The sequence below is a fragment of the Delphinus delphis genome, chromosome 15 (genome assembly GCF_949987515.2).
Source record: "Delphinus delphis chromosome 15, mDelDel1.2, whole genome shotgun sequence".
Taxonomy (NCBI): domain Eukaryota; kingdom Metazoa; phylum Chordata; class Mammalia; order Artiodactyla; family Delphinidae; genus Delphinus; species Delphinus delphis.
In genome coordinates this window covers 65,058,502-65,082,004 of record NC_082697.1, presented here as the reverse complement: position 1 = coordinate 65,082,004, position 23,503 = coordinate 65,058,502, and the positions used below count along the sequence as shown (strand labels likewise).

General features: G+C 40.7%; 1 protein-coding gene across 3 annotated transcripts in view; it reads right to left on the bottom strand.

The window, feature by feature from the left end:
• The window catches only part of VPS35L (VPS35 endosomal protein sorting factor like), a 128,832-nt gene that overhangs the window by 31,462 nt on the left and 73,867 nt on the right, over window positions 1–23,503 (bottom strand). For all 3 annotated transcript variants that reach the window (XM_060031838.1, XM_060031837.1, XM_060031839.1), the window contains 7 exons: window positions 22,584–22,646; window positions 18,217–18,302; window positions 16,643–16,723; window positions 14,620–14,683; window positions 12,071–12,169; window positions 10,467–10,544; window positions 9,500–9,614 (listed from right to left, as the gene is read on the bottom strand). In XM_060031838.1, coding sequence (XP_059887821.1) covers window positions 9,500–9,614; window positions 10,467–10,544; window positions 12,071–12,169; window positions 14,620–14,683; window positions 16,643–16,723; window positions 18,217–18,302; window positions 22,584–22,646 — 586 coding nt within the window. The remainder of the gene's footprint in view (window positions 1–9,499; window positions 9,615–10,466; window positions 10,545–12,070; window positions 12,170–14,619; window positions 14,684–16,642; window positions 16,724–18,216; window positions 18,303–22,583; window positions 22,647–23,503) is intronic.

The following is a 23,503-nucleotide window of genomic DNA, read 5'->3' as shown; positions in this document are numbered from 1 at the left end:
GAGAAATATACTAACTGAACAGTGGATACTTTTTAGAGGTGAGGAGACAGAGTGGATTACTGGTGACTTTACTTGGAGGCTTTTTATTTAAGATCTACATTTCTGTATTGTTAGAATTTTTTTCAAATGAGCATGAAATATTAAAATAAAAATCATTAAGATTTAAATGCGCTCCATACATGATAAAACTCAGATTTAACTGTGATCTCTGAGAGTAAGTTCATCCTTCTGTGTCCTTGGCATTTGTTGATATAGAAGATGATTCAGTACATGAATCATAAGAGACGGTCAAGAAGTGATAACCCAGACCACCTTCAGAGGTAGCGTTTAGGTCAGTGCTAATGGAAACCTTTACTACTTGTCAGTCATAAACTCCCAGGCTAAACAAGACCTCACAGTAACCCACTCCACCCCATTCCCAGAACTTCAGTCATCATATGTCCTCCTGGACAACTCAGAAGGACAACTGTCCTAATCCAGGGAACTCCAGGAAAGGAAACATCACATTTCTTAAAACAAAATGTCATGAGTGGTTGAAAGACTCTCGTCCCTTGAATATACCTTATTAAAGCAGGGTTCAGGCTACGAGTACTATTCATTCTCTCAAGTTCTATCAACCCCATTGCTAAACATCTTCACCAGTTTTCAACATTTTCCATTAGGTTTGGATTCTATATCTATATAGCGGAAACTACTGTATAAAATGCAACATCAGGGCATAGCCTACTCTCTCAAACTTTGTGTTGTGGATTAAATGTTTACCCCCCCCACCAATTCATAGGTTAAAATCCTAAACCCCAATGTGATGGTATTAGGAGGTGGGGCCTTTGGCAGGTGATTAGGTCATGAGGGTATAGCCCTCTTGAATAGATTAGTGCCCTTATAAAAGGGACCCCAGAGAGCTCCTTATCCCTTCTGCCATGTAAGGACATAGCAAGAAGACAGTCTGTGAACTAGAAGTCCTCACCAGACACTGAATCCGCCAGTAGCTTGATCTTGGACTTCCAGCCTTTAGAACTGTGAGCAACAAATGTCTGTTGATTAAGCCACCCAGTCTATGGTATTTTTGTTATAGCAGCCCAAAGAGACTGAGGCAGTCTGCCATGAAGATGTGCTGTCACCAAGTGATAGGGGTGTCTTTGGATAAAGCCTCATAGTCTAAATGGCCAAGTTATTATCCGTAAGCAAGTTTTCATAGAGACTCAATACTCTTTACTACCAAAACTGTGTTTTTATAACAGAGCCTGTTATTATAGGAATTAAGTTTGAGGATTTAAGGACCACTATTTTGGTGATTTGTGTATAGAGCAAGATTTAAAGAAATATGAATGCCTAGGGACAATTAAATACCTCATTCATTAAGCTGTCATCGATAACAATTAAGCATTACTCTAACCTCGATTCTGCCACCTGATTTATGCAGAATGTCGACAGTTAATGTGGAAAGTCCACTCAGACATACAGACGACTTCTCAGTTTCAGCAGCACCATAAGAGGTGCCTGTACGCTCTCCCTCTTTTATCTCTGATCAGCAAGGTCTCTCTCTGAGCCAAGCATGCTCAGCCCACGTGTCACCTGACTCAAATCTCTGGGATATTGCAGGGATGACACACCTTCCTGCCATCCCTGCAGTAGCTCACAGGAGGTTGTGAAGTTCTTCTGTGGATATTAAGCTTAGATTTCCCTAAGCAGAAAGGATTAGGCATTCCTTATCTTAATTCTGATTGCCTCCTAAATAAGTTTATCTAATGTTCAATCTATAATAACTGGTCTCTAGCAACCACACACACCGAGGGTTAGAAATAAAACACTGGATTATCGTTTAGAGGAACTAACCTAACTACAGAGAAGCACAGCGGTGGAGAGAGCACTTGAAGTCACTTATTAGCTAGATGCTCCTGGGCAAGTCATGTCACACGTCTGAGCTTCAGTTTCCTCCTCTGTAACAAGAAGATCAGCCACCCAGCAAATAACATGTACTGAATAAAACTAAACTCCTTTGCCAGGAATTCAGTTCTCTCAACAATTAGTCCCAAACAACCTTCCTAACTTGATCTTCCACTCATTCCTTCCAGATGCACCATTTTTCCAGCCTCTAGGCCTTTACTCTTGCCGTTGCTTAGGCTAGAATGCCCTCTGCCTCACTTCAGCATATATAGATCCCCTTTACCTTCCACACTTTTCAATTCCATCTCTCTTAAGAAGCTTTTTTTTCTTCCTCTTCCAAGCCAAGGGTCATTTCTCTCTTCTCTAAAATTCCCTGGTACATTTTATGAACATCTTGTATGACATTTATCATGTGCTGCTTTGAATCACTGTAAACAGACCCACTCCCCCTTGCTAGCAGGAAGTCTCTGTAAGTGCATTCCTGTTTCGGCACAATGCTCGGCACAGTGGCTTGCACGTAAAAACTGGCCAAGAACTGCTGGCAGGAGGAAGCAAATCATAGGCGTTTACAATCATAAGGAGTTGAGTAAACTTAAGGGGGAGACTCACCCCTGCTCCTTTTCTGTGGGTTCTCCATCCCTGCCCTTACCTCCCCTAAGGTGGATGGATCATCGTGTTCAGACATGAACATGGGCAACAAGCTTCATGCCATCTGCCCACCTGTGAACTGTTACAGCAAAATTAACCTATTGGGTTGGCCAAAAGGTTCATTTGGTTTTTTCCATAAGATGGCTCTAGTAGCGCTTACTTGTCTTTAACTTCATTTGAAACAATTTTTTTAGATTGTATTGTGACAGCTTTCATATCAGCTTGCATTTTAAAAAAACCTTATCAAAACTGGTAAATTTTTATGTAGCTATTTTAATATTAAAGATGGAAGAAAAAAAGCAATATTTTTGGCATATTATGCTTTATTATTTCAAGAAAGGTAAAAACGCAACTGCAACGCAAAAAAAGATTTGTGCAGCGTATGGAGAAGGTGCTGTGACTGATCGAACGTGTCAAAAGTGGTTTGCAAAGTTTCGTACTGCAGATTTCTCACTGGACGATGCTCCACGGTCAGGTAGACCAGTTGAAGTCGACAGCGATCAAATCAAGACATTAATTGAGAACAATCAACGTTATACTACGCGGGAGATAGCCGACATACTCAAAATATCCAAATCAAGCACTGAAAGTCATTTGCACCAGCTTGGTTACGTGAATCGCTTTGATATTTGGCTTCCACATAAGTTAAGCGAAGAAAACCTTCTTAACCATATTTCCACATGCAATTCTCTACTTAAATGTTACAAAAACATTCCGTTTTTAAAACAAACTGCGATGGGCGATGAAAAGTGGATACTGTACAACAATGTGGAACAGAAGACATCATGGGGCAAGTGAAATGAACCACCACCAAGCACACCAAAGGCCTGTCTTCGTCCAAAGAAGGATGTTGTTTATACAGTGGGATTAGACGGGAGTCCTCTATTATGAGGTCCTTCTGGAAAACCAAATGATTAATTAAAACAAGTACTGCTCCCAATTAGACCAACTGAAAGCAGCACACGACGAAAAGCATCCGGAATTAGTCAACAGAAAACGCATAATCTTCCATCAGGATAACGTAAGACTGCATGTTTCTTTGATGACCAGACAAAAACTGTTACAGCTTGGCTGGGGAGTTCTGATTCATCCGCCACATTCACCAGACATTGCACCTTTGGATTTCCATTTACTTCGGTCTTTACAAAATTCTCTTAATGGAAAAAATTTCAATTCCCTGGAAGGCTGTAAAAGGCACCTGGAAGAGTTCTTTGCTCAAAAAGATAAAAAGTTTTGGGAAGATGGAATTACGAAGTTGCCTGAATGATGGCAGAAGGTAGTGAAACAAAACGGTGAACACACTGTTCAATAAAGTTCTTGGTAAAAATGAAAAATGTGTCTTTTATTTTTACTTTAAAAAGCGAAGGAACTTTTTGGCCAACCCAATACTTTGCCATAATCACCAGAGAGGCCTCATGGTTTGAGAAAACAGTCACATCAATCACATTCTTCAGAAGATGGTTTGTCAACAGAACAAGTAAATATGACCTTAAGCATAAACCCCAAAGACTTGGTAAGTGGATAGAGACCATTTTTCTCCATCACAAGCTGCTCCTTACTCTCCAAAAGGAGGAAATACAAAATTATTTTTCTCCTCCATTCTACTGCCCTGGCCTCCTCCATCAGCAGTTACAGTTCACAGTAGCCAGTGGATTTCATAATCGCAGGCTTTAGCCTTTCTTCTGGGCGTCCCCGTGTTCCTCACAAATCAAACCAGCACTACAGCTCCAGTTAACGTGTCTATGAGCCTCGGCATATATTTGAACCTACCTTGTTTCCTGTTTTCTATAAATAGGAAAATCAATTATTTAAAATCTACCAAGAGGACTTTGATGAGACTCTTCTGAACACTTAGGTTGCTTAGGAGTTAGGTCCCTACCATGAAAGGTTTGGTACCATTTTACATTCATCAATATTATAAAGTTATCAACCATTATTATCATGTGGTACCATTCATTCCTTAAACATTTACTGAGCACCCATGCGTCAGGCCATGTGCCAGGAGACAGGCACAGCACAGTGACTAAGACAGATGAGACCTCATGGAGCTGACACTCTTCAGGGGAGAGAAGCAGACAATTCTGTACACATTTACTTGTTAAACAACAATGGTGATATGTACAATGAAGGAAAAGTGCATAGTGTGAGGATAAGATGTCTTACAGGAGAACCTGACTTAACTTTTGTTTGGGGCTTTTACTTAAGACATGGCTTGTGAGCACAGCTCTCCAAGACGAAGATGCAAAAAATAAGTAAAAGAAAGTACATTTTTAAAAGGGGGGAACCACGGGTGGCAAGCGGTTGGGGGTGGTGGTGGGATGAATTGGGAGACTGGGATTGACATGTATATACTGATGTGTATAAAATGGATAACTAATAAGAACCTGCTGTATAAAAAAATTTAATTTAATTTAAAAAACGGGGGGGGGAAATAGGTAGAATCTAAAAAACAAAACAAATGAGCAAACATAAAAGAGAAAGAGTTCAAATCAAACATAAAAGAGAAACAGGTGGGCTTCCCTGGTGGCACAGTGGTTGAGAGTCCGCCTGCCGATGCAGGGGACACGGGTTGATGCCCCGGTCCAGGAAGATCCCACGTGCCGCAGAGCAGCTGGGCCCGTGAGCCATGGCCGCTGAGCCTGCGCATCCGGAGCGTGTGCTCCGCAATGGGAGAGGCCACAACAGTGAGAGGCCTGAGTACTGCAAAAAAAAAAAAAAAAAAGAGAAACAGGTGGTTGCCAGAGAGGAAGAGGGAGGGGAAAGGAGAGAAGTAGGTGAGGGAGATTAAGAGGTACAACCTCCCAGATGCAAAGTAAATGAGTCATGGGTATGAAATACACAGTGTAGGGAATACAGTCAATAACGATGTAATATGGTGTCATATCATAACTAGACTTATGATGGTGATCATTTTGAAATGTAGAGAAATGTCAAATCACTATATTGTGTTATAGGTCAATTATACTTCAAAAAAACCAAACCAACTCCTAGAAAAATAGGTCAGATTTGTGGTTACCAGAGGTGAGGGACAGGGGGAGGAGGAATTGGATGAAGGCAGTCAAAAGGAGTAAACTTCCACTTATAAGATAACTAAGTACCCAGGGATGTAATGTACAACATGATAAATATAATGAACACTTCTCTATGTTATATATGAAAGTTGAGAGTAAATCGTAAGAGTTCTCATCACAAGGAAAAGGTACTTCTTAAAATTTCTTTAACTTTGTACCTATATGAGATGATGGACGTTCACTAAACTTATTGTGATAATCAGTTCATGCTGTATGTAAGTCAAATCATTATGCTGTACACCTTAAACTTATACAGCACTGTATATCATATCTCAATAAAACTGGAAGAAGAAAAAATTTTCAAATAAAAGGAGGGGGAAAGAATTCTGTAGGAGGGAAAAGCACTATTATTAATGATAAGAACAAAAACCGTTCTTTTTACCACTATTTTGCTTTAATTGTTCTCACTATTGTTTCATCTTCGGAGGAACTGCAGATCTGTTATTTTCAGGATAATTCAGCAGGTTTATCTTGAACTGAAGATCAGCGTTCCTGCAGATTTTCCAAGGTTCTGCGTATGAGAATTGGCTTTCAGAACTCTGAGACTGCAGAGCTGCACTGTCTACAGTTAGCTCCTAAACTCCAAGGCATACTTTCACCTTTTGAGAGACGGTTATACTAAGTTAATATTTACTGAGTCGCTACTGTGCGCCAGTGGGCCGAGTGCTCCAAGTATGTTATCTCATTTAATCCACCACAGATAGGAACCATTGCCATCATCTCCACTTTAGAGATGGAAAAGCTGAGGCACCATATGGCCAATTTGTCCAAGGGCATCCAACTCACAAGTAGCAGAATCAGAATTGGGACCACTGCATTCAGAAGACTTGAAACTTACCATTCATTAGGGCCTTATCCCTAACACGTCATGTAATCTCACACATCCATGCCTTTGCTCAGGCCATCTCCTCTACCTGGAAGGCCAACTATTCCTTCTCCCCTTCCCCATAGCCCTTTCCTGATAAACAAATGCTCTTCTTTCAAGACCCACCTTTAACATTACTTCCATTGTAAAACATCCTCCTTTCTGCGGTTAGAAACTGTAAAGATAAAGGAACCAAGATAAAAATAAAGGGGAAAGAATCTGCTCTTGCTGTGACCTGGTGGTAACCTTCCAGAAAGAACCACTGACAAACAAGGGCAAGGAGCTATCCAGTGACAGTGAACAGGCATCTCTGGGCCACATCTAGGTCAGAAGCACTTGATCAAACAACTGATTTGCAAGTCCTTCATTTCTCCTAAATATCTGGGGCAATGGGTGACCCTAGACCAAATCCCCGCATGATCCAGTCTACATGCTGAACCAGTGTGTCCAAAGGACCAGAACTGGGCCTCCCCATAATAAGCCTTCGTCAGCATTCCACGGTGGCCTGGCTGAGAGTTCAATGGGAGTTTACTTGTTGGGCTGAGTCAGTCCTGGCAAAGCCACAGCCTGATAAAGAAGATACAGCCAAGGCTGGATCAAGGGAGGCTAGAAAATGAATAGCGGGAGGGCTTCCCTGGTGGCGCAGTGGTTGAGAATCTGCCTGCTAGTGCAGGGGACACGGGTTCGAGCCCTGGTCTGGGAGGATCCCATATGGCACGGAGCAACTGGGCCCGTGAGCCACAACTACTGAGCCTGCACGTCTGGAGCCTGTGCTCCGCAACAAGAGAGGCCGCGATAGAGAGAGGCCCGCACACCGCAATGAAGAGTGGCCCCCGCTTGCCACAACTAGAGAAAGCCCTCGCACAGAAACGAAGACCCAACACAGCAAAAGTAAATTAATTAATTAATAAACTCCTACCCCCAACATCTTCTAAAAAAAAAACAGATGAATAGCGGGGAGGGGATGTTTTATAACCAGCTGAGGGGGGGGTGTTTAAGGAGGCAAACAAACCAAAGTGGCCCACTTCCACAAGCTTCATTTAATTTATATTTAGCCTTCCCGTTCTCAGTAATTGAATGTATGATTTATTTTGGCCAGAATTGCTGCATGTGGCTTTCAGAAAAACAACAACAGCCTTTTACAGTGTAGCACCACAGCGCTTAGAGACTTGAGCAAAATCATCAGATAAATTATTAAGCATGAAAAAAAAATTATTAAGCATGACGTGGACTCCACACTCCTGCCCGCCCTGCTGCAGCTTAAAGTGCAGGGGAGGTAGAGGAGGAGTCCAGAGCTCTAACACAGGGGGCGCTGACTGCCCACACCCGGGTACCAGTCTGCTCTGATGCTACTTATCTCTGGGTGTGGACCGAGGGCATCCCAGCAGGGAAACTGTCATTCCCAGCTCTCCTCCAACAGTTCTTGGGAGCAGCAAATCTTTATTTAGCTTAAGAATTTGTTTTTCTTTTTTGAAAACATAAAATAGCATGAAGCAAGTTGGGAGAAGAAAGATCTAGGCTTGCGGGGCCTCCACGTGCGGCTCACAGCTCTGGTATCTGCAGCTCACAACCCATTCCTAATGTCACAGGTGACGCCAAACTCAGGGATCCCCATGTGGGTCTACTACTCCTGACCTTTTTAAGAGGGAACCGGTTTATAAGATTTAAAATTTCCTAACATTAATTTAATCTAATTAATTAAGCGAATCTAATCTTCAGTTTGCACATCACTGGGGTTTTGGCAGTGGCTGTTAGTTTTTGTTCTGTTTCCTGCAAACCCATCATCCTTACCAAAGCAGGCACTAGGAGAAAGGTCCATGTTTACTGACAAATAATGAGGACATATCTGCTCCTGTGGGACTTGCAGTCCTCGTGGGGAAAGAGGGTGTCCAGACAGTAAGTAAACAAACACACACAGTAAGGAAGCATCAGAACAAGGTAAATGCAGTGAGGACAAGAGGAGGATGGCACAGCGTGACTGGGGAGGTGCGGCTACTTTAGCTAGAGGGTACAGGAAAGGACCCTGCAGGAGGTGAGGCTTGATTCTCATCTCTGGCCTAGTAATTTAAAAAGATGCAAATATCTGGGGGTGAGATCATTCTAGAAGAAGGGAACAGCAAGTGCAAAGGCTCTGAACTGGAAGACAGCTTAGTATTTTCAAAGAACAGTAAAAAGCCGGTGTGGCTAAAGCGTGGTGTAAGATGAGGACAGAAGGCCGGAAGGCACCAGACCACGTAGGGACTTCAGCCAAGGCGTCTGGTTTAATTCCAAATGCACTGGGAGGCTACTAGAGCGCCCAGGAGTCTATAGCAAAACCAAGCAGAGTTTGAAAAGGTTCCTGGATAGCAATCATGTTTGAAGACTTTGGTGACACCGAGGCCTCAGTGGGAAGGACCGCAGCTTCCCACAGCGCTAACCCACCCACCATTGCACCCTTTGCTGGCGTCCTTCCCTTCCCAGTCTCCCCTCCCCGTCACCCTACGGACACTCACTGGGATCACCTCCTAAATAAACCACTCGCACGATCCTGGTTCCAGGAGAGCTCTGTACCTCGTACAGAAACGGGTCTTGGGCAGAATTTTTATACCTAATAGCAAGCTGTAGAGAGTCTTCATTCTCTACTGATTAGACTCTACTCCTGTATCTCTGGGGTTTTAAACAAATGAACATTGAAAACAACAAATAAACTTGAATCTGCTGTGAATAAGCAGTCCTAACTTCTAACACTCTCTACGGATGTCTGAGCCACCTGACCTGGCCTGCCTGATACAGATTCAGGAAGGTCCTTACAGGAAATTACCCATGCTCTGTAATCTGTCTGACTCTATAAATGTGTGTCCGAGGTGCTTCCTACTAAAGAAACAGATTTAAAACTCATCACTTGTTGATCACTTCTTTCTTTCTTTCCTCCTTAAAGGATTCTCTCTACACACTCACACACATATCCACGCACTGCTGAGTCCGCTTTCCTAAGGAGCCAGGAATTGTCTGAGAGCAGAGGAGAGGAGAGAGTGAGGGATGGGCTCACCTTGGGAGAGGCACTGGTTGGCCAAGGCCACCTGACCAGAATGCAGGTAGAGGTTGAGGCGGGTGAAGATTCCCACCAGGGAGGGAATGGTAATGAAGCAGTAGGCAACGCAGGCCTAGAAGGAAGGGGAGAAACAGCAGGTTACATGGGAATGCCATCACAATGGGTTAATACTCTTGTTTTCATCCACCATATATTTTCAAGTAAACACGCTAAAATAATTAATCTCCCCATTAGGAACCCCCATTTCTCCCCCTTGCTTCTGCTGTATTTGCCTCTTTGGGAGGAGGGGGAGGGGCAACCAAGGAGAGTAATGGTGTATGAAAAATAAATCCTCATCCATCGTCGCAGGAAGTAAACAGATAACACCTAATATTGATAAGTTAAAGAAGCAGCTGTTAAAACCAATTAGTTAAAAAAACATAGGTAATCTGAAGAAGAAGTTGCTACAAAGAGCTTGAGGTGGTTGACGCTGAGGAGATTTGAGGTGGTTGACGCTGAGGAGAGAGGTACATGGTGAGAAAGGGCAGGGCCGGGGTGCTTATTTTTCACTGTAATCTTTTTAGTATGATTTTATTTTTAAAGCATGGATATGCATCGCTTTGATAATATTTTGAGCAGCATACTCAAGAAGCAAATTTCTTTCAAAGTTGGGAATTTATCAAGAGGGAAAAAAGGTACTAGGCCTTCCAGTTACAGGCACAAGCCAGAGATAGCTCAGCTGGCACACAAAACTGCAAATCCATTTCTCAACCCCCTCCCCATAACATGTATCAAATTCAGACTCCTTTGATCATTTCTTTTGAAAACATTAAGAAAAGGGGTCAGTCAGAGATATGCAAGGAAAAATCCAGAAAATCAATACTAAACCAGCCTTAATCTTTTTCTGGGAATAGCAATTCAGAAACTTGCAAAAGAAACAGCCCACTGGAGTTCAAAGTCTGTGAGTCTTATCTTTAGAACATACCCGGACAAATGCAGCCGTCTTTCTGGAATGATTTCCTTTCATTACTTTTCTTGTTTCCATTGCCAACCGGTTCACACTCTAGATTAATCAGTAAAACAGAAATGGGAATGAAATGATGGCTGATTCAGATTAACATCTTCCAGAGAGATTTGGACATTAACTGCATACAAGTCAATGAGAGCAAGCTAACCAGAACCAAGACTAGTTAGCACCAAACCCCGAAATGGCAAAGGGGTCATCAGGCCAGATTCGATCTCGGCTTCAGCAAACATCTCCAAGGGACGCTCGCTGAGTTAAGTCATGCCTATCAACCGGCGTAATAAATGACCATTTTCTGGCTTAATGAATAGCTAGGGTTCGCTTACTTCATTTCCAGAAATCCCCCACACTAAGCTTAAGATCTTAGAGATCTTAACAGAAACCTCTAAAACCGGACGCAGACCATACAAAGTAGCTCTGCAACACTAAGGATAACCGTAAGAACAGTATAACCGCAGCTGCATCATCACTTATAGAAAAGCAGGTGCTGTTCTAGGAGCTGCACATTCCTAGCTCATTTCATCCTCATAAGTCTTATATTTAATCCTTATAAATCCTCATATTTAGGTCTGAAGCTTAGTAATGCTACGAAATCTGATAACCAGCAGACAAATACATAAAAAGGCTGCTTTCCTTGAATTTACACGAAGCAATTCAAGGACCTTAGGGAATCTTTACACAAATATAAAAAGTTTGGACCTATGGTTCCCAAACTATGTACAATGACACCCCAGGGTGTTGCAGCAAAATCACAGGGGCACCACATTTTTTGGACAACCACAGCAAGGCTCAGTGGTTGAACACTATGCAAAGCACTAGTGTGAGGGAGCTCACAGACCATGGCACATTCCTTGCAGTCATTTCATATCTTTGCAAAATTGGGTTTTTAGCAGATGCTCTGATAAAAAGCACTGTGCAAAAATTAATGTGGGGAAAAAAAAATCTATCTGGAATGGGAGATAAAGTAGTGGTGTCCCACCTGATTCCAAGGTTTAAGAAGTTGTGCAGTATTCAACAGATGCATATACTTTATTAGTAAGTAATTATGATGATTTAAGAATGGAATGAAAATACATTATTTTTCTTTCAATTTATGTATACTGTTGGTTCAGAGGGCTGTCAAGTTGTTAGGGCACAAATTCTTCAGTTGTTTGAACCTAATTTCTTAATAAACAGAACTGTTATTTCTTCCTTTTGGCCTAAGGGCACCATGAAAAGTTACTGAAAGGCACCATGATCCAAGAAAGCTGGGACTCTGATTAGGCAACAAGGAATTCTAATGAGGTTAGTATTTCTATAACTAAATAATCAATGCAACTCACTTAACTCTTTGCTGTTGGCACGCAGGAATGAGAATATCCAAGTTTCAGAGAAAAAGAGGCCAATAAAACCACTCAAAGGCTTAAGCAAAGTTGCAGATTTTATTAACCTTTGAGAAAACACCTTTCATGCCTTGGGAACAGAAGCAATATGGGGCCAGAAGAATCCCAGATTAAAATTGGTGCGTGGCTCAGTGATCAACAAATATGTATTGAGAGAACACATGAATGAATGAAAATCCTTACATGAATCAATTGCACAAGAACAGGTTCCAGATTGCAAAACATCGACCTGGCCTCAACGTAAAAACTCAGCTGTTGTTCAAAATCGCGGCCAAAGGACACCTAGAGTCAAGGAGAAAGACACCAACGATGTTATCTCCATTGTGAGCACACAATTGGAAAGCTTTTGCCTGAGCTTGTGGGGGCAGGGGAGGCGCTGTGATGACAAGTCACCAGAAATCCCACAGCCATAAATGGTGGCTATCTCAGTCGTATGTAAGCAAACACACACATCCGTGCACTGGAATATACTCTAACTAGACTTCACATTACTTCACCCAGCAGAGAGCGGAAACGTTACTATTACCACCTCATCTTCATGACATTGGCATTGTTGTAGGACATAAAAAGACCAAAGGGTATAAAACAGAATCTCATAATGTAAAGAGGATTTCCCAGGCTAGAAGGAAACCACTGGAAAGGAAATGATGGAATTTTGTTTGTCAGCTGTGGCCTTTTCACAGAACACAGATTTGGTGATTGGGAGCCATTTGTCAGAGGGGTTCCCTCATAAGGGCCAAACCTTTCTGCTTCCTGAAGGGGATTCCAACCTCGGCAGCTCACTGGTGGCTGCTAGAGCCATAGATGGATGTTTTTCCACCATTAAAAATCCCCTCTACTCCTATTTCTTCACACTTATGAACAGCTGGTTGACAGGACAAACTTTACTGCTATAGCAATCATTTTTGTCTGGAGGAGGTTTAATGTCACAATTTCCATTATAGCTATCAGGTTTCACATCTTATTTCCTCATATTCTTTTCCATTATAACTTGGTGGCTTTCAGATAAACCCATAAAAGGATAAATACCACGTGATCAGCATATAACTCAAGGGAACAAGAGAGGCACCTGGTAACAGTCATAGGTATTCAATACATAAAAAGGCTAATCCTGAATTTTCATCAAAATCGGTATTTTACCCATAGTTAAATTGACCCCTGTTGTTGAATGAGTCACATTTTCAAGGTGATTTTCAAAGCGATCTAGTTACTTTCATCTCAGTCAGCTTTTGTCTCGACTCTTCTATTCCAACAGCAGATACTGGCAGCAGTGGGTATTTTAGATTTGTGCCCTGAGAATTAAGGCAAAGGTTGTTCTGGCGGGGATGGACTGGTGGGTTATTCCCAAAGAAGCCTGCAACAACGCCTCCTGCTCTGCTTGTCCCTTCGCAGTGTCCCTGTAGACTCTTCCCATCCAAAGGTGGAGTCTGCTTTCCCCCGCTTCCAGAGGGCTGGCCCTGGGACTTGCTTTGACCAACAGAATGAAGCAGGAAGCAGCACAGATCACTGTGTGATTTCTGAACCTCCAAAGGCCCTGCAGCTTCTGATTTCGCCCTCACCACACAAGAGCTCACTGAGATGAGTGAATGATGAGAGAATGATGGACAGAAAGAGGTCACGTGGCCGAGAAATAAGCCACCCCAGCCAACAGCCACCACCAAGACCCCAGACACGTGCTCAAGGCTGTCCTGGATCCTCCAGCCCCAGTTCTGCCACACCTCTGACATCATACAGAGCGGCCTGGTTATCCAGCCAACCCACAGAATTGTAAGAATTAATAAAACACTGTTATTTTAAGCCACTAAGTTTGCGCTGAGTTGTTATACAGCACTGGGTAACTAGGACGAATGGAGAGTGAACACTTGGCATTTCTCCCCCCCGACCTGACCCCCAAATTGTTTTCACCAGCATCTGATGAGCAGCATATCAGGTGCTTCAGGAAGCCCCTTCTCCAGGGAGTTCCCTGGTGGCCTGGGCCTTAGGATCCTGTGCTTTCACTGCCGTGGCCCAGGTTCCATCCCTGGTCAGGGAACTGAGATCCCACAAGCCGCACAGCACGGCCAAAAAAAATAATAAAAAAAAAGAAAAGAAAAAATTTAAACTGGCTTTACTAAAAAGAAAAAAAAAAGGCAGCCCCTTCTCCCACTCCTGGTCCACGTGATTCGGGTGCCCAGGTATGCCTGTCTCCCTAGCCTGGCCGATCAGCGTGTTCATTCTTTCTCACAGCAGCAATTTGCTCAGAGATGAGCTGGTGACCCAAATTAATCCAAGGAGACTCAGCCCCAGGACTTCTGCTGGAGCCCTTCCGGCTGGGCTGCAGAGCTGGAAGGAATGAAAACCCGGAGCTCTTATGGGGAGTGAGCCTGCCTGGGAAGGACGCCAAGAGAGAGGAGCCACGAGCCAAGGACACACACATGGCAGGTCCTAGCAACACCACAGAGACCCCAGGTCCAGCTGCTCCTCCTGAGAGGTCTCTTCCTGGACTTTATGTCCCATCAGCCAGCAAGTCTCCGCCCACCCTCCCCTTTTAATTTTTTCCTTAAGCCAGTTTGTCTTGGCTCTCCTTGCCCCCAGGGGAGTGCTGGCTAATATTAAGTTGTTTTCTAATTTCATCTTATCTCAATAAAAATGAAAAGCACCAGGGAACATAATGTTAACTGCTTTCACCAGAGGAACGATAAACAATTACATCACATTTCCAAGTGCACTGAAACTTCTTCCCCAATACTTACCATTTTTATAAATCCATTAATCAAATATGCCAGCATTCTTTTCTCATCCTCAAGAGTGAGTGCACTAAAATCAATAATTGTACATAATTAACATTGAGGTGATAAATTAAAGTTTCCAAAGGAAAAAAAAGTATTAGAAGTAAGCAACTTAACAGGCAAGAACATTTTGCATTTTCTAGATTTAAAAAACTTCCATGTATGTGTTTCTTTTGATGAAAATATGTAATCTAAATTAACATAATTTAAATGTGTTTCTAATTTCTCTCAAAGATGCTGTTCTCAAGATATATTTACCAACAGCAAAAGAGAAGGTAACTCTCTTCTTTGGAATTTGGATAGCAAGGTCCAACTTCAAATTTTGTATTTCAGAGAAATTTCATTCAACGTTTTACTATAAAAAGTTTAAACATGTAGCAAAGTTGAAATTATACAGTGAACCCCAATACACCCTACTACTATCATTTTACAATATTTGCTTTATCACATAACTCTCCATTACTCTCTCCATCCATCAATCTACCTTATTTTGGAGATACAGTTTAAAGTAAATCACAGATCTCAGGTGCTTCTGTTTAATAGCAAATTTAGTATGAATATAAATGAAAAAATGTCAAGTCCTTATAGTTTTGATAATACATGTAAAGGTTTATAAATAGTTCTCCAAATTTATTTTAAAAAATTTTAAGAGCCAAAGACCAAGGCTCCTGTTTATTGGTTTGTTCTAAGGGAAAACAAGTCTGTATTGGCAAAGACTGCATACTGTCCTCCAATATGCAGTGTCCCCTTCATTATTTGAGACTACATTTCCCAAACTCCTTTGTAGCTAGGAGTAGTCACACGACAGTTCTGGCCAATAGGATGTGAATGCGAGTGATGTACGAGCCTCCCAAGTTGTGTCCCTAAAAGGAGGGTGCTGTCCTCCAATGCCTGCCAGCTGCAACATGGACAAGGTTGAGGTAAGTCACCTCCACCAGGAAGCAAGGACAACACCCCGGAGGGATAGCAGAGCAGTAAGACAAGAAACCTGGGCTCCTAGATGATGTTCTAAAGCAGAGCTACCCCACCCCCACCTTTTGGCTTCACACTTCTCATAAGAGAAATACATCTTCTATTTCGCTTAGGCCAAAAGCCAATGGCCTACTAATACAAGTACCTTTCTAAATGTTTTTTGTGCCTTTATTTCTATTTTTGTGCAACTAACGTCTATCAGTTCCATTTATTATAAAAACTCTGGATATTTTGATTTTGAAAACTACTTGTGAAGTTGAAAGCACAAAGTCATGAAATAAAGATTCTAAAATTCAGGGGGGGAAAAAAAAAAGAAATACAATTCATCTTTGTTGATGGTTAAGTTCCAAAACAATTTTCTCATTTCTTGTAACATTTTCCTGTGAATCAAGCTGCTATGTTTAAAAATTCTTTGGGGACCAAACTTTCTGCCACAAATAAGCAGGAACTGCCTCAAGCACAGTCAAATGGAAACATGTAATAAAAAAGAAAAAAAGATAAGACAAATAAAGCTAGAAAGCAAAGGAGATAATTTGGCTTTTGACCCAAAGGTAAGGCCCACGGGTAGGTCTGACCCTCAAGTATACTCAACAAACTAAAGTCCTTCATATAAGGAATATACACAATTTTATTTGAATTTTAAATAATTGGCTAATATTGAGAAAAAAACTTAAAGGCTATGTTACTGGATGAGTGAACTCATTATAATACTATCTGCTGCTCTCAGAAATCTCCAGGAGACATGGAGTATGAGTTCACTTGGATGAAACCAGCCTTTTCCTCCCAATAGAAATCCCTTTGTAAAAACATTTGCCATCTCATTTTCTCAGGAAGGTTACCCTCAGCTCAGCCTCCCTTCTCCCCTGGACTGGAATGTCCTTGTTAACATGTATCTTAATAGACTCCATAAAATAATGTTATTCACAGTGGCAGCTTGAAGCAGTAATTCCCTAATGTACTATTATGTGGCATTAAGACCCAATCCAGGCTCGTTTCAGCCTTAAACATAGCTTACTTCACAGAGTCATGCATGGTCTTGCAAATGTGCAAAAGGGCGTTCAGAATGACGGGGTCCTTAGTGGGCTCTTGCTGATGCCTAGAAGACATTTAGAGATAACAGTAAAAGCCATGTCCACTGAGACCACAGAAAGCACAGATTTAGTTCTCATCTACGATACATATGTGAGAAGCAGTAAATTATCTGGTTGGCATTTAACATGACCCAGATCACCAGCAATGGGCAATGATCTAGTTTTCTCTTAATTCTCCTTTAAATAACAAGTTTCCTCTTCTAACATATCATAACTTCTCCTAACTACAAAATCATGGTAAAACTGATACATTTCCTAAGCCAGACAAAGGGCAAATCTGTTTTCTTACCGTGTTTCTTGAACTTCTAAAGCTGTCCAACAACCTGTCCATAACTGTGTTAAGTGCCAGGCAAAATTCTTAATTTGGTTTCTCAAATAACATAAAAGGACACGCTCTTATAACAAATCTTTTTTTTTTTCTGGCCGCACCACGCGCCATATGGGATCTTAGTTCCCCAAGCAGGGATGGAAACTACACCCCCTACAGTGGAAGCATGGAGTCTCTCTCTCTCTCTTTTTAATATTTATTTATCTATCTATCTATCTATCTATTAGGCTGCATCGGGCCTTAGTTGTGGCACGCAGGATCTTCACTGCGGCATTCGGGATCTTTAGTTGCAGCATGCAGGATCTAGTTCCCTGACCAGGTATTGAACCTGGGTCCCCTAAATTGGAAGCGTGGAATCTTACCCACTGGACCATCAGGGAAGTCCCAATAAATCTTTATGTAAGTAAAGTAGGTATACTTGTTTCAAGCATATGGAATTAACCTTCTGGAAAGGTAATACAAGGAAAGCTTAAAACATACATTCCAGCAACTTCTAACTCAATTTTCCAAACTCTGGTTACTTCAGTTCCACCTTGAGATATTTTTTTAATCACATCTACATACTTAATATTTAAAGGGACTTGAACTTTTAACTTAACCTTGTCCTAAAGAATAATACATTTGAAGTCACTGATTAAACTAGTTATATATTATCTAACATACTTTAAAATAAATACACGTTTTAACATAAAAATAAAAATCTCTCTTCCATGTACCACCTGAAAGTATTTCATGTACCATCAGCAGTTGGCAGTTTTGGGAAAACAGACTTAATCAATAAAATGAAAGGAACTAAGTTGAAAACTGATCACAAATCTACACATTAACAATAGAAACCTTTCTAGCTCCGGTATCTTGAGAAGAATGACTTTATCTTTTAAAATGACACTTCCTAAATAGTACATCAATAGATTGCTCCTTCCCAAATCACAGGAGTGAGATATGGGTGATGGTCAGGCTCTGTTAACATTTATTACTTTGTCTTCTTAAGCTAATTATAAACTTTTATCATGACTTCTCCTTTTAATGTGGTTTTTCTCTCAATGTTATTTTAGGTATAAATACATCACTACATCACAGGCCCTCAAAATGCATAAATTGATTTCTTAGCAACAGGCTTCACAAGGGCAGCTGGAATTGAAGTTTCTGATTACATCATGTTACACTTACTTGATAAAAACTTCCATGATGCATTTGCAAACCTCCACCCGCACACTCTCTTTTTGGAACATGTCCAGAAATGGCAGAAATTTTTCCTAAAAAAAATAATAAAAGCACTCTACCTGCAATTTACACAAGTTACTGGAAGGAATTTGTGGGTTACTTTTCCTTTGAAGGGCAAAACAGAGGAAGAGTTGTTCATCTTTCTGAGGCAGCTCTGATCAGGACTCACATGAAAGCAAGTACAGAACTCTGAGGATTTTAAAACTATTACTATTAAAACAAATTGCACATGCCCAAGGACCAGGGCTGGGACCAGTTAACATTTTGGCAAATCATCTGGGCAACCTTTAGATGAGAATAAGCTCTTCTTGGTAGCAGAAGGCAAAGGAGGCTCCAATCTTTTAATGAAGGTATAGAGGAACAGAGAAAGAAGAGTCAGAGTTGTTCAGAGCAGCTTCTGCAACCTGACTCCTCATTCAGTGGCTGTGTGACCTTAAGCAAGTTACTCCACCTCTTCCAGCATCAGTTTCCTCATCTGTAAAGTGGGACTCATTACTACTCGTGCCTTCCCAGTGGTGTTCTGAAAATGATCTGAGGCAATCCATGTAAAGTCAATAGAAAAGATCAACAAAACTAAAAGCTGGTTCTTTGAAAAGATAAACAAAATTGATAAACCTTTAGCCAGACTCATCAAGAAAAAATGGGAGAGGGCCCAAATCAGTAAAAGCAGACATGAAAAAGAAGTTACAACTGATACCACAGAAATACAAAGAACCGTAAGAGACTACTACAAGCAACTATATGCCAACAAAACAGACAATCTAGAAGAAATGGAAAAATTCTTAGAAAGGTACGATCTCCTAAGAGTGAACCAATAAGAAATAGAAAATATAAAACAGACCAATCACAAGTACTAAAACTGATCTGTGATTAAGAAACTCCCAACAAACAAAAGTCCAGGACCAGATGGCTTCACAGGCAAATTCTATCAAACATTTAGAGAGGAGTTAATAGACTATTCCAAAAAATTAACTCATTCTCTGAGGCCACCATCACCCTGATACCAAAATCAGACAAAGATACCATCAAAAAGAAAATTACAGGCCAATATCACTGATGAACATAGATGCAAAAATCCAACAAAATACTGAATACTAGCAAACTGAATCCAACAATACATTAAAAAGATCATACACCATGAACAAATGGGGTCATTATCCCAAGGATGCAAGGATTTTTCAATATCCACAAGTCAATCAGTGTGATACACCACATTAATAAATTGAATAAAAACCACTATGATCATCTCGATAGATGCAGAAAAAGCTTTTGATAAAATTCAACATCCATTTATGATAAAAACTCTCCAGAAAGTGCGTATAGAGGGGACCTACCTCAACATAATAAATGCCACATATGACAAACCCACAGCTCACATCAATACTCAATGGCGAAAAGCTGAAAGCATTTCCTCTAAGGTCAGGAACAAGACAAGGATGTCCACTCTCACCACTTTTACTCAACATAGTTTTGGAAGTCCTAGCCACAGCAATCAGAGAAGGAAAAGAAACAAAAGGAACCCAAATTGGAAAAGAAGAAGTAAAACTGTCACTGTTTGCAGATGACATGATACTATACATAGAAAACCCCAAAGTCACTACTGGAAAACTACTAGAGATTGCTCATCAATGAATTCGGTAAAGTTGCAGGATACTAAATTAATACATAGGGATCTGTTGCATTTCTATACACTAACAATGAAAGGTCAGAAAGAGAAACTAAGGCAACAATCCCATTTACCACTGCATCAAAAAGAATAAAATGCCTAGGAATAAACTTACCTAAGCAGGCAAAAGACCTGTACTCCAAAAACTTCAAGATGCTGATGAAAGAAATAAAAAAGACACAAACAAATGGAAAGATATATACCATGTTCTTGGATTGGAAGAATCAATGTTGTCAAAACAACTATATTACCCAAGGAAACCTACAGAGTCAATGCAATCCCTATGAAATTACCAACTGCATTTTTCACAGAACTGGAAAAAAAATTTTTAATTTGTATGGAAATACAAAAGACCCGAATATCCAAAGCAATCTTGAGAAAGAAAAACGGAGGTGGAGGAATCAGGCTCCCTGACTTCAGACTACACTACAAAGCTACAGTAATCAAGTCAGTATGGTACTGGCACAAAAACCGAAATACAGATCAATGGAACAGGATAGAAATCCCAGAGATAAACCCACACACATATGGTCAATTAATCTACAAAAAAGGAGGCAAGGATATACAATGGAAAAAAGACAGTCTCTTCAATAAGTGGTGTTGGGAAAACTGGACAGCTACATGCAAAAGAATGAAATTAGAACATTCTCTAACACCATACACAAAAATAAACTCAAAACAGATTAAAGACCTAAACGTAAGACCAGATACTGTAACACTTCTAGAGGAAAACGTAGGTAAGACACTCTTTGACATAAATTGCAACAATATCTTTTTGGATCTGTCTCCTAGAGTAATGGAAATAAAAACAAAAATAAACAAATGGAACCTAATTAAACTTAAAAAGCTTTTGCATAGCAAAGGAAACAATAAACAAAACAAAAAGACAACCTACAGAATGGGAGAAAATATTTGCAAATGACGTGACTAACAAGGAATTAATCTTCAAAATATACAAAACAGCTCATACAGCTCAGTATCAAAAAATCAACCCAATCAAAAAGTAAGCAGAAGATCTAAAATGACATTTCTCCAAAGAACATGTACAGATGGCCAAAAGGCACATGAAAAGATGCTCAACATTGTTAATTATTAGAGAATTAGAAATCAAAACTACAATGATGTATCACCTCACACCCAAAAGAATGGCCATAATCAAAAAGTCTACAAATAATAAACGCTGAAGAGGGTGTGGAGAAAACGGAACCCTCCTACAGTGCTGGTGGGAATGTAAATTGGTACAGACACTATGGAGAAGAGTATGGGGGTTCCTTAAAAAACTAAAAACAAAGCTACCATATGATCCATCAATTCCACTCCTGGGCATATATCCAGAGAAAAACATAATTCGAAAAGATACATGTACCCCAATAGCAGCACTATCTACAACAGCCAAGATGTGGAAGCAACCTAAGTGTCCATTGACAGATGAATGGATAAATAAGATGTGGTGCGTATGTATATATGTACACACACACACACACACACACACACACAGGAATATTACTCAGCCATAAAAAAGAACGAAATAATGCCATTTGCAACAACGTGGATGGACCTAGAGATTATCATACTAAGTGAAGTAAGCCAGACAGAGAAAGACAAATATCATAGGATATTGCTTGTATGTAAAATCTAAAAAAAGGATACAAATGAACTTATTTACGAAACAGAAATAGACTCACAGACATAGAAACTTATGGTTACCAAAGGAGAGTAGGTGAGAGGGATAAATTAGGAGTTTGGGATTAAAATATACACACTACTATATATAAAATACATAACCAACAAAGACCTACTGTATAGCACAGGGAACTATACTCAGTATCTTGTAATAACCTATAATGGAAGAGAATGTAAAAAAAGGATATATATTTATATATACGTATAACTGAATCACCTTACTGTATACCCGAAACTAACACAACATTGTAAATCAACTATATTTCAATAAAAATTAAAGAAAAAAAAAAAGTTCTAGCACAGTGCTTGGGGCGTGGCAAAAGTCCAATAAATAACAGCCTTTATCATTAAATAAACAAAAGCTTACAGTCTGTGAGAGTACCGGAAATGGAAGCAGGAAGAGGGAAAAGGAAAGTTGAGGGCAGGGCAGAGAGTGTTACTACACAGAGAATCACCTAGATTGGTATGTGACCAGGGCACTGCAGCAAATGAGAAGGGTGTCACGGGCTATTTTAAATTTTTGAGGGAAATATAATAAATCTCAACTCTGTCAGACACTGAGACAACTATTAGCTTGATGTATATCATAGTTTCAACATTAGATTATTGTGTGATAAAAAGCAGGTACCATGCAAAAATCAATGAGGAAGAGGATGTCCAATTTGATTCCAAGGTTTGAGAAGTTGTGTGATACCCAGTAGGTGCACATATCCCATAGTAAGTAATGAATGAAATAAAGACAATATTTTTCTATCAGTCTATGTGTATTATTTTCTCAAGTGCTGCTTAAGTTGTCATGACATGAATATTTAAATTGTTTAAACCTTACTAGTGTTTTTTAATAAAAAACGGAACTGTTAAGTATTTCTCTTGGTCTAGGACACCATGAAAAAATTATTGAGACACTAAAGGAACCTCTGAGTCAGATACAAATTTCCAAAGATAGTTAAGGAAAGTTACTTACCACTGAAAAAAGAACTGAGAAATCATGGAAGTGTGCAATTACTTTCTTAATTATTGACTGAAGCTGTAAAGCAAAATGAAAAACACATCTTCAATAAAACTTCGATATTTTTAAAAAGGCAACCCTGCCCATAGTTTGCAATCACAGTTACAATAAGGGAAACCTAGATTACACAAGGAACAGGGAATTACTGGGTTACGTTAAACCTAGTCTCAATCTGAGTTTGCCCATCTTACTCTAGTCTTGAAGAAACACCTTGGCCTCAGTCTTCTCTTCTGTAAAACTGGAGAGCAAAACAGTATCTCACTCATTGTGAGCACTAAACGGGGTGGTTTGCTTACAGTGTTTAGAGCAATGCCTGCCCTTCAAAGCTCTCCATTCAAATCAGGTATGAATATTCAAGAGGTGGGCAAACGTTTTCTATACAGGGCCATACAGCCACCACAACTACTCAACTCTGCTGTTGTAGCTGGAAGGCAGTCATTGACAATGTGTAAACAGAGGGGTGTGGCTGGGTTCCGATAAAACTTTATTCACAACAGGTTGTGGGCTACATGGGCCGTGGTTTACAGATCCCTATTCTAGCCCATGGTGGTCCTGTGTTTTTTGACTGCTTCAGTGGAGAGGCACTGGACTGAGTTTGTCAGTGGGGTCAAAGGCCATGCATTACCCGAGGATGGCGGCACAGTCTGTGAGGTCTGTCCTAGGTGGCCATGTACTGATGTCCACCACCCCTCACCCTGACATGCAGAGTCCTGTTCACAGTGCCTTGGCACGGGAGAACCAAGGAGGCACTTTCTCTACATAAAATATAAACCGCGGCCAGGAGCGATGCCTACCCCCACGTCCTGCCTGCGACAGCCACACACAATGGGGTGTCACTCTAGGCCTTGCTTCAGACATTGCAAGGAAAACCAGCC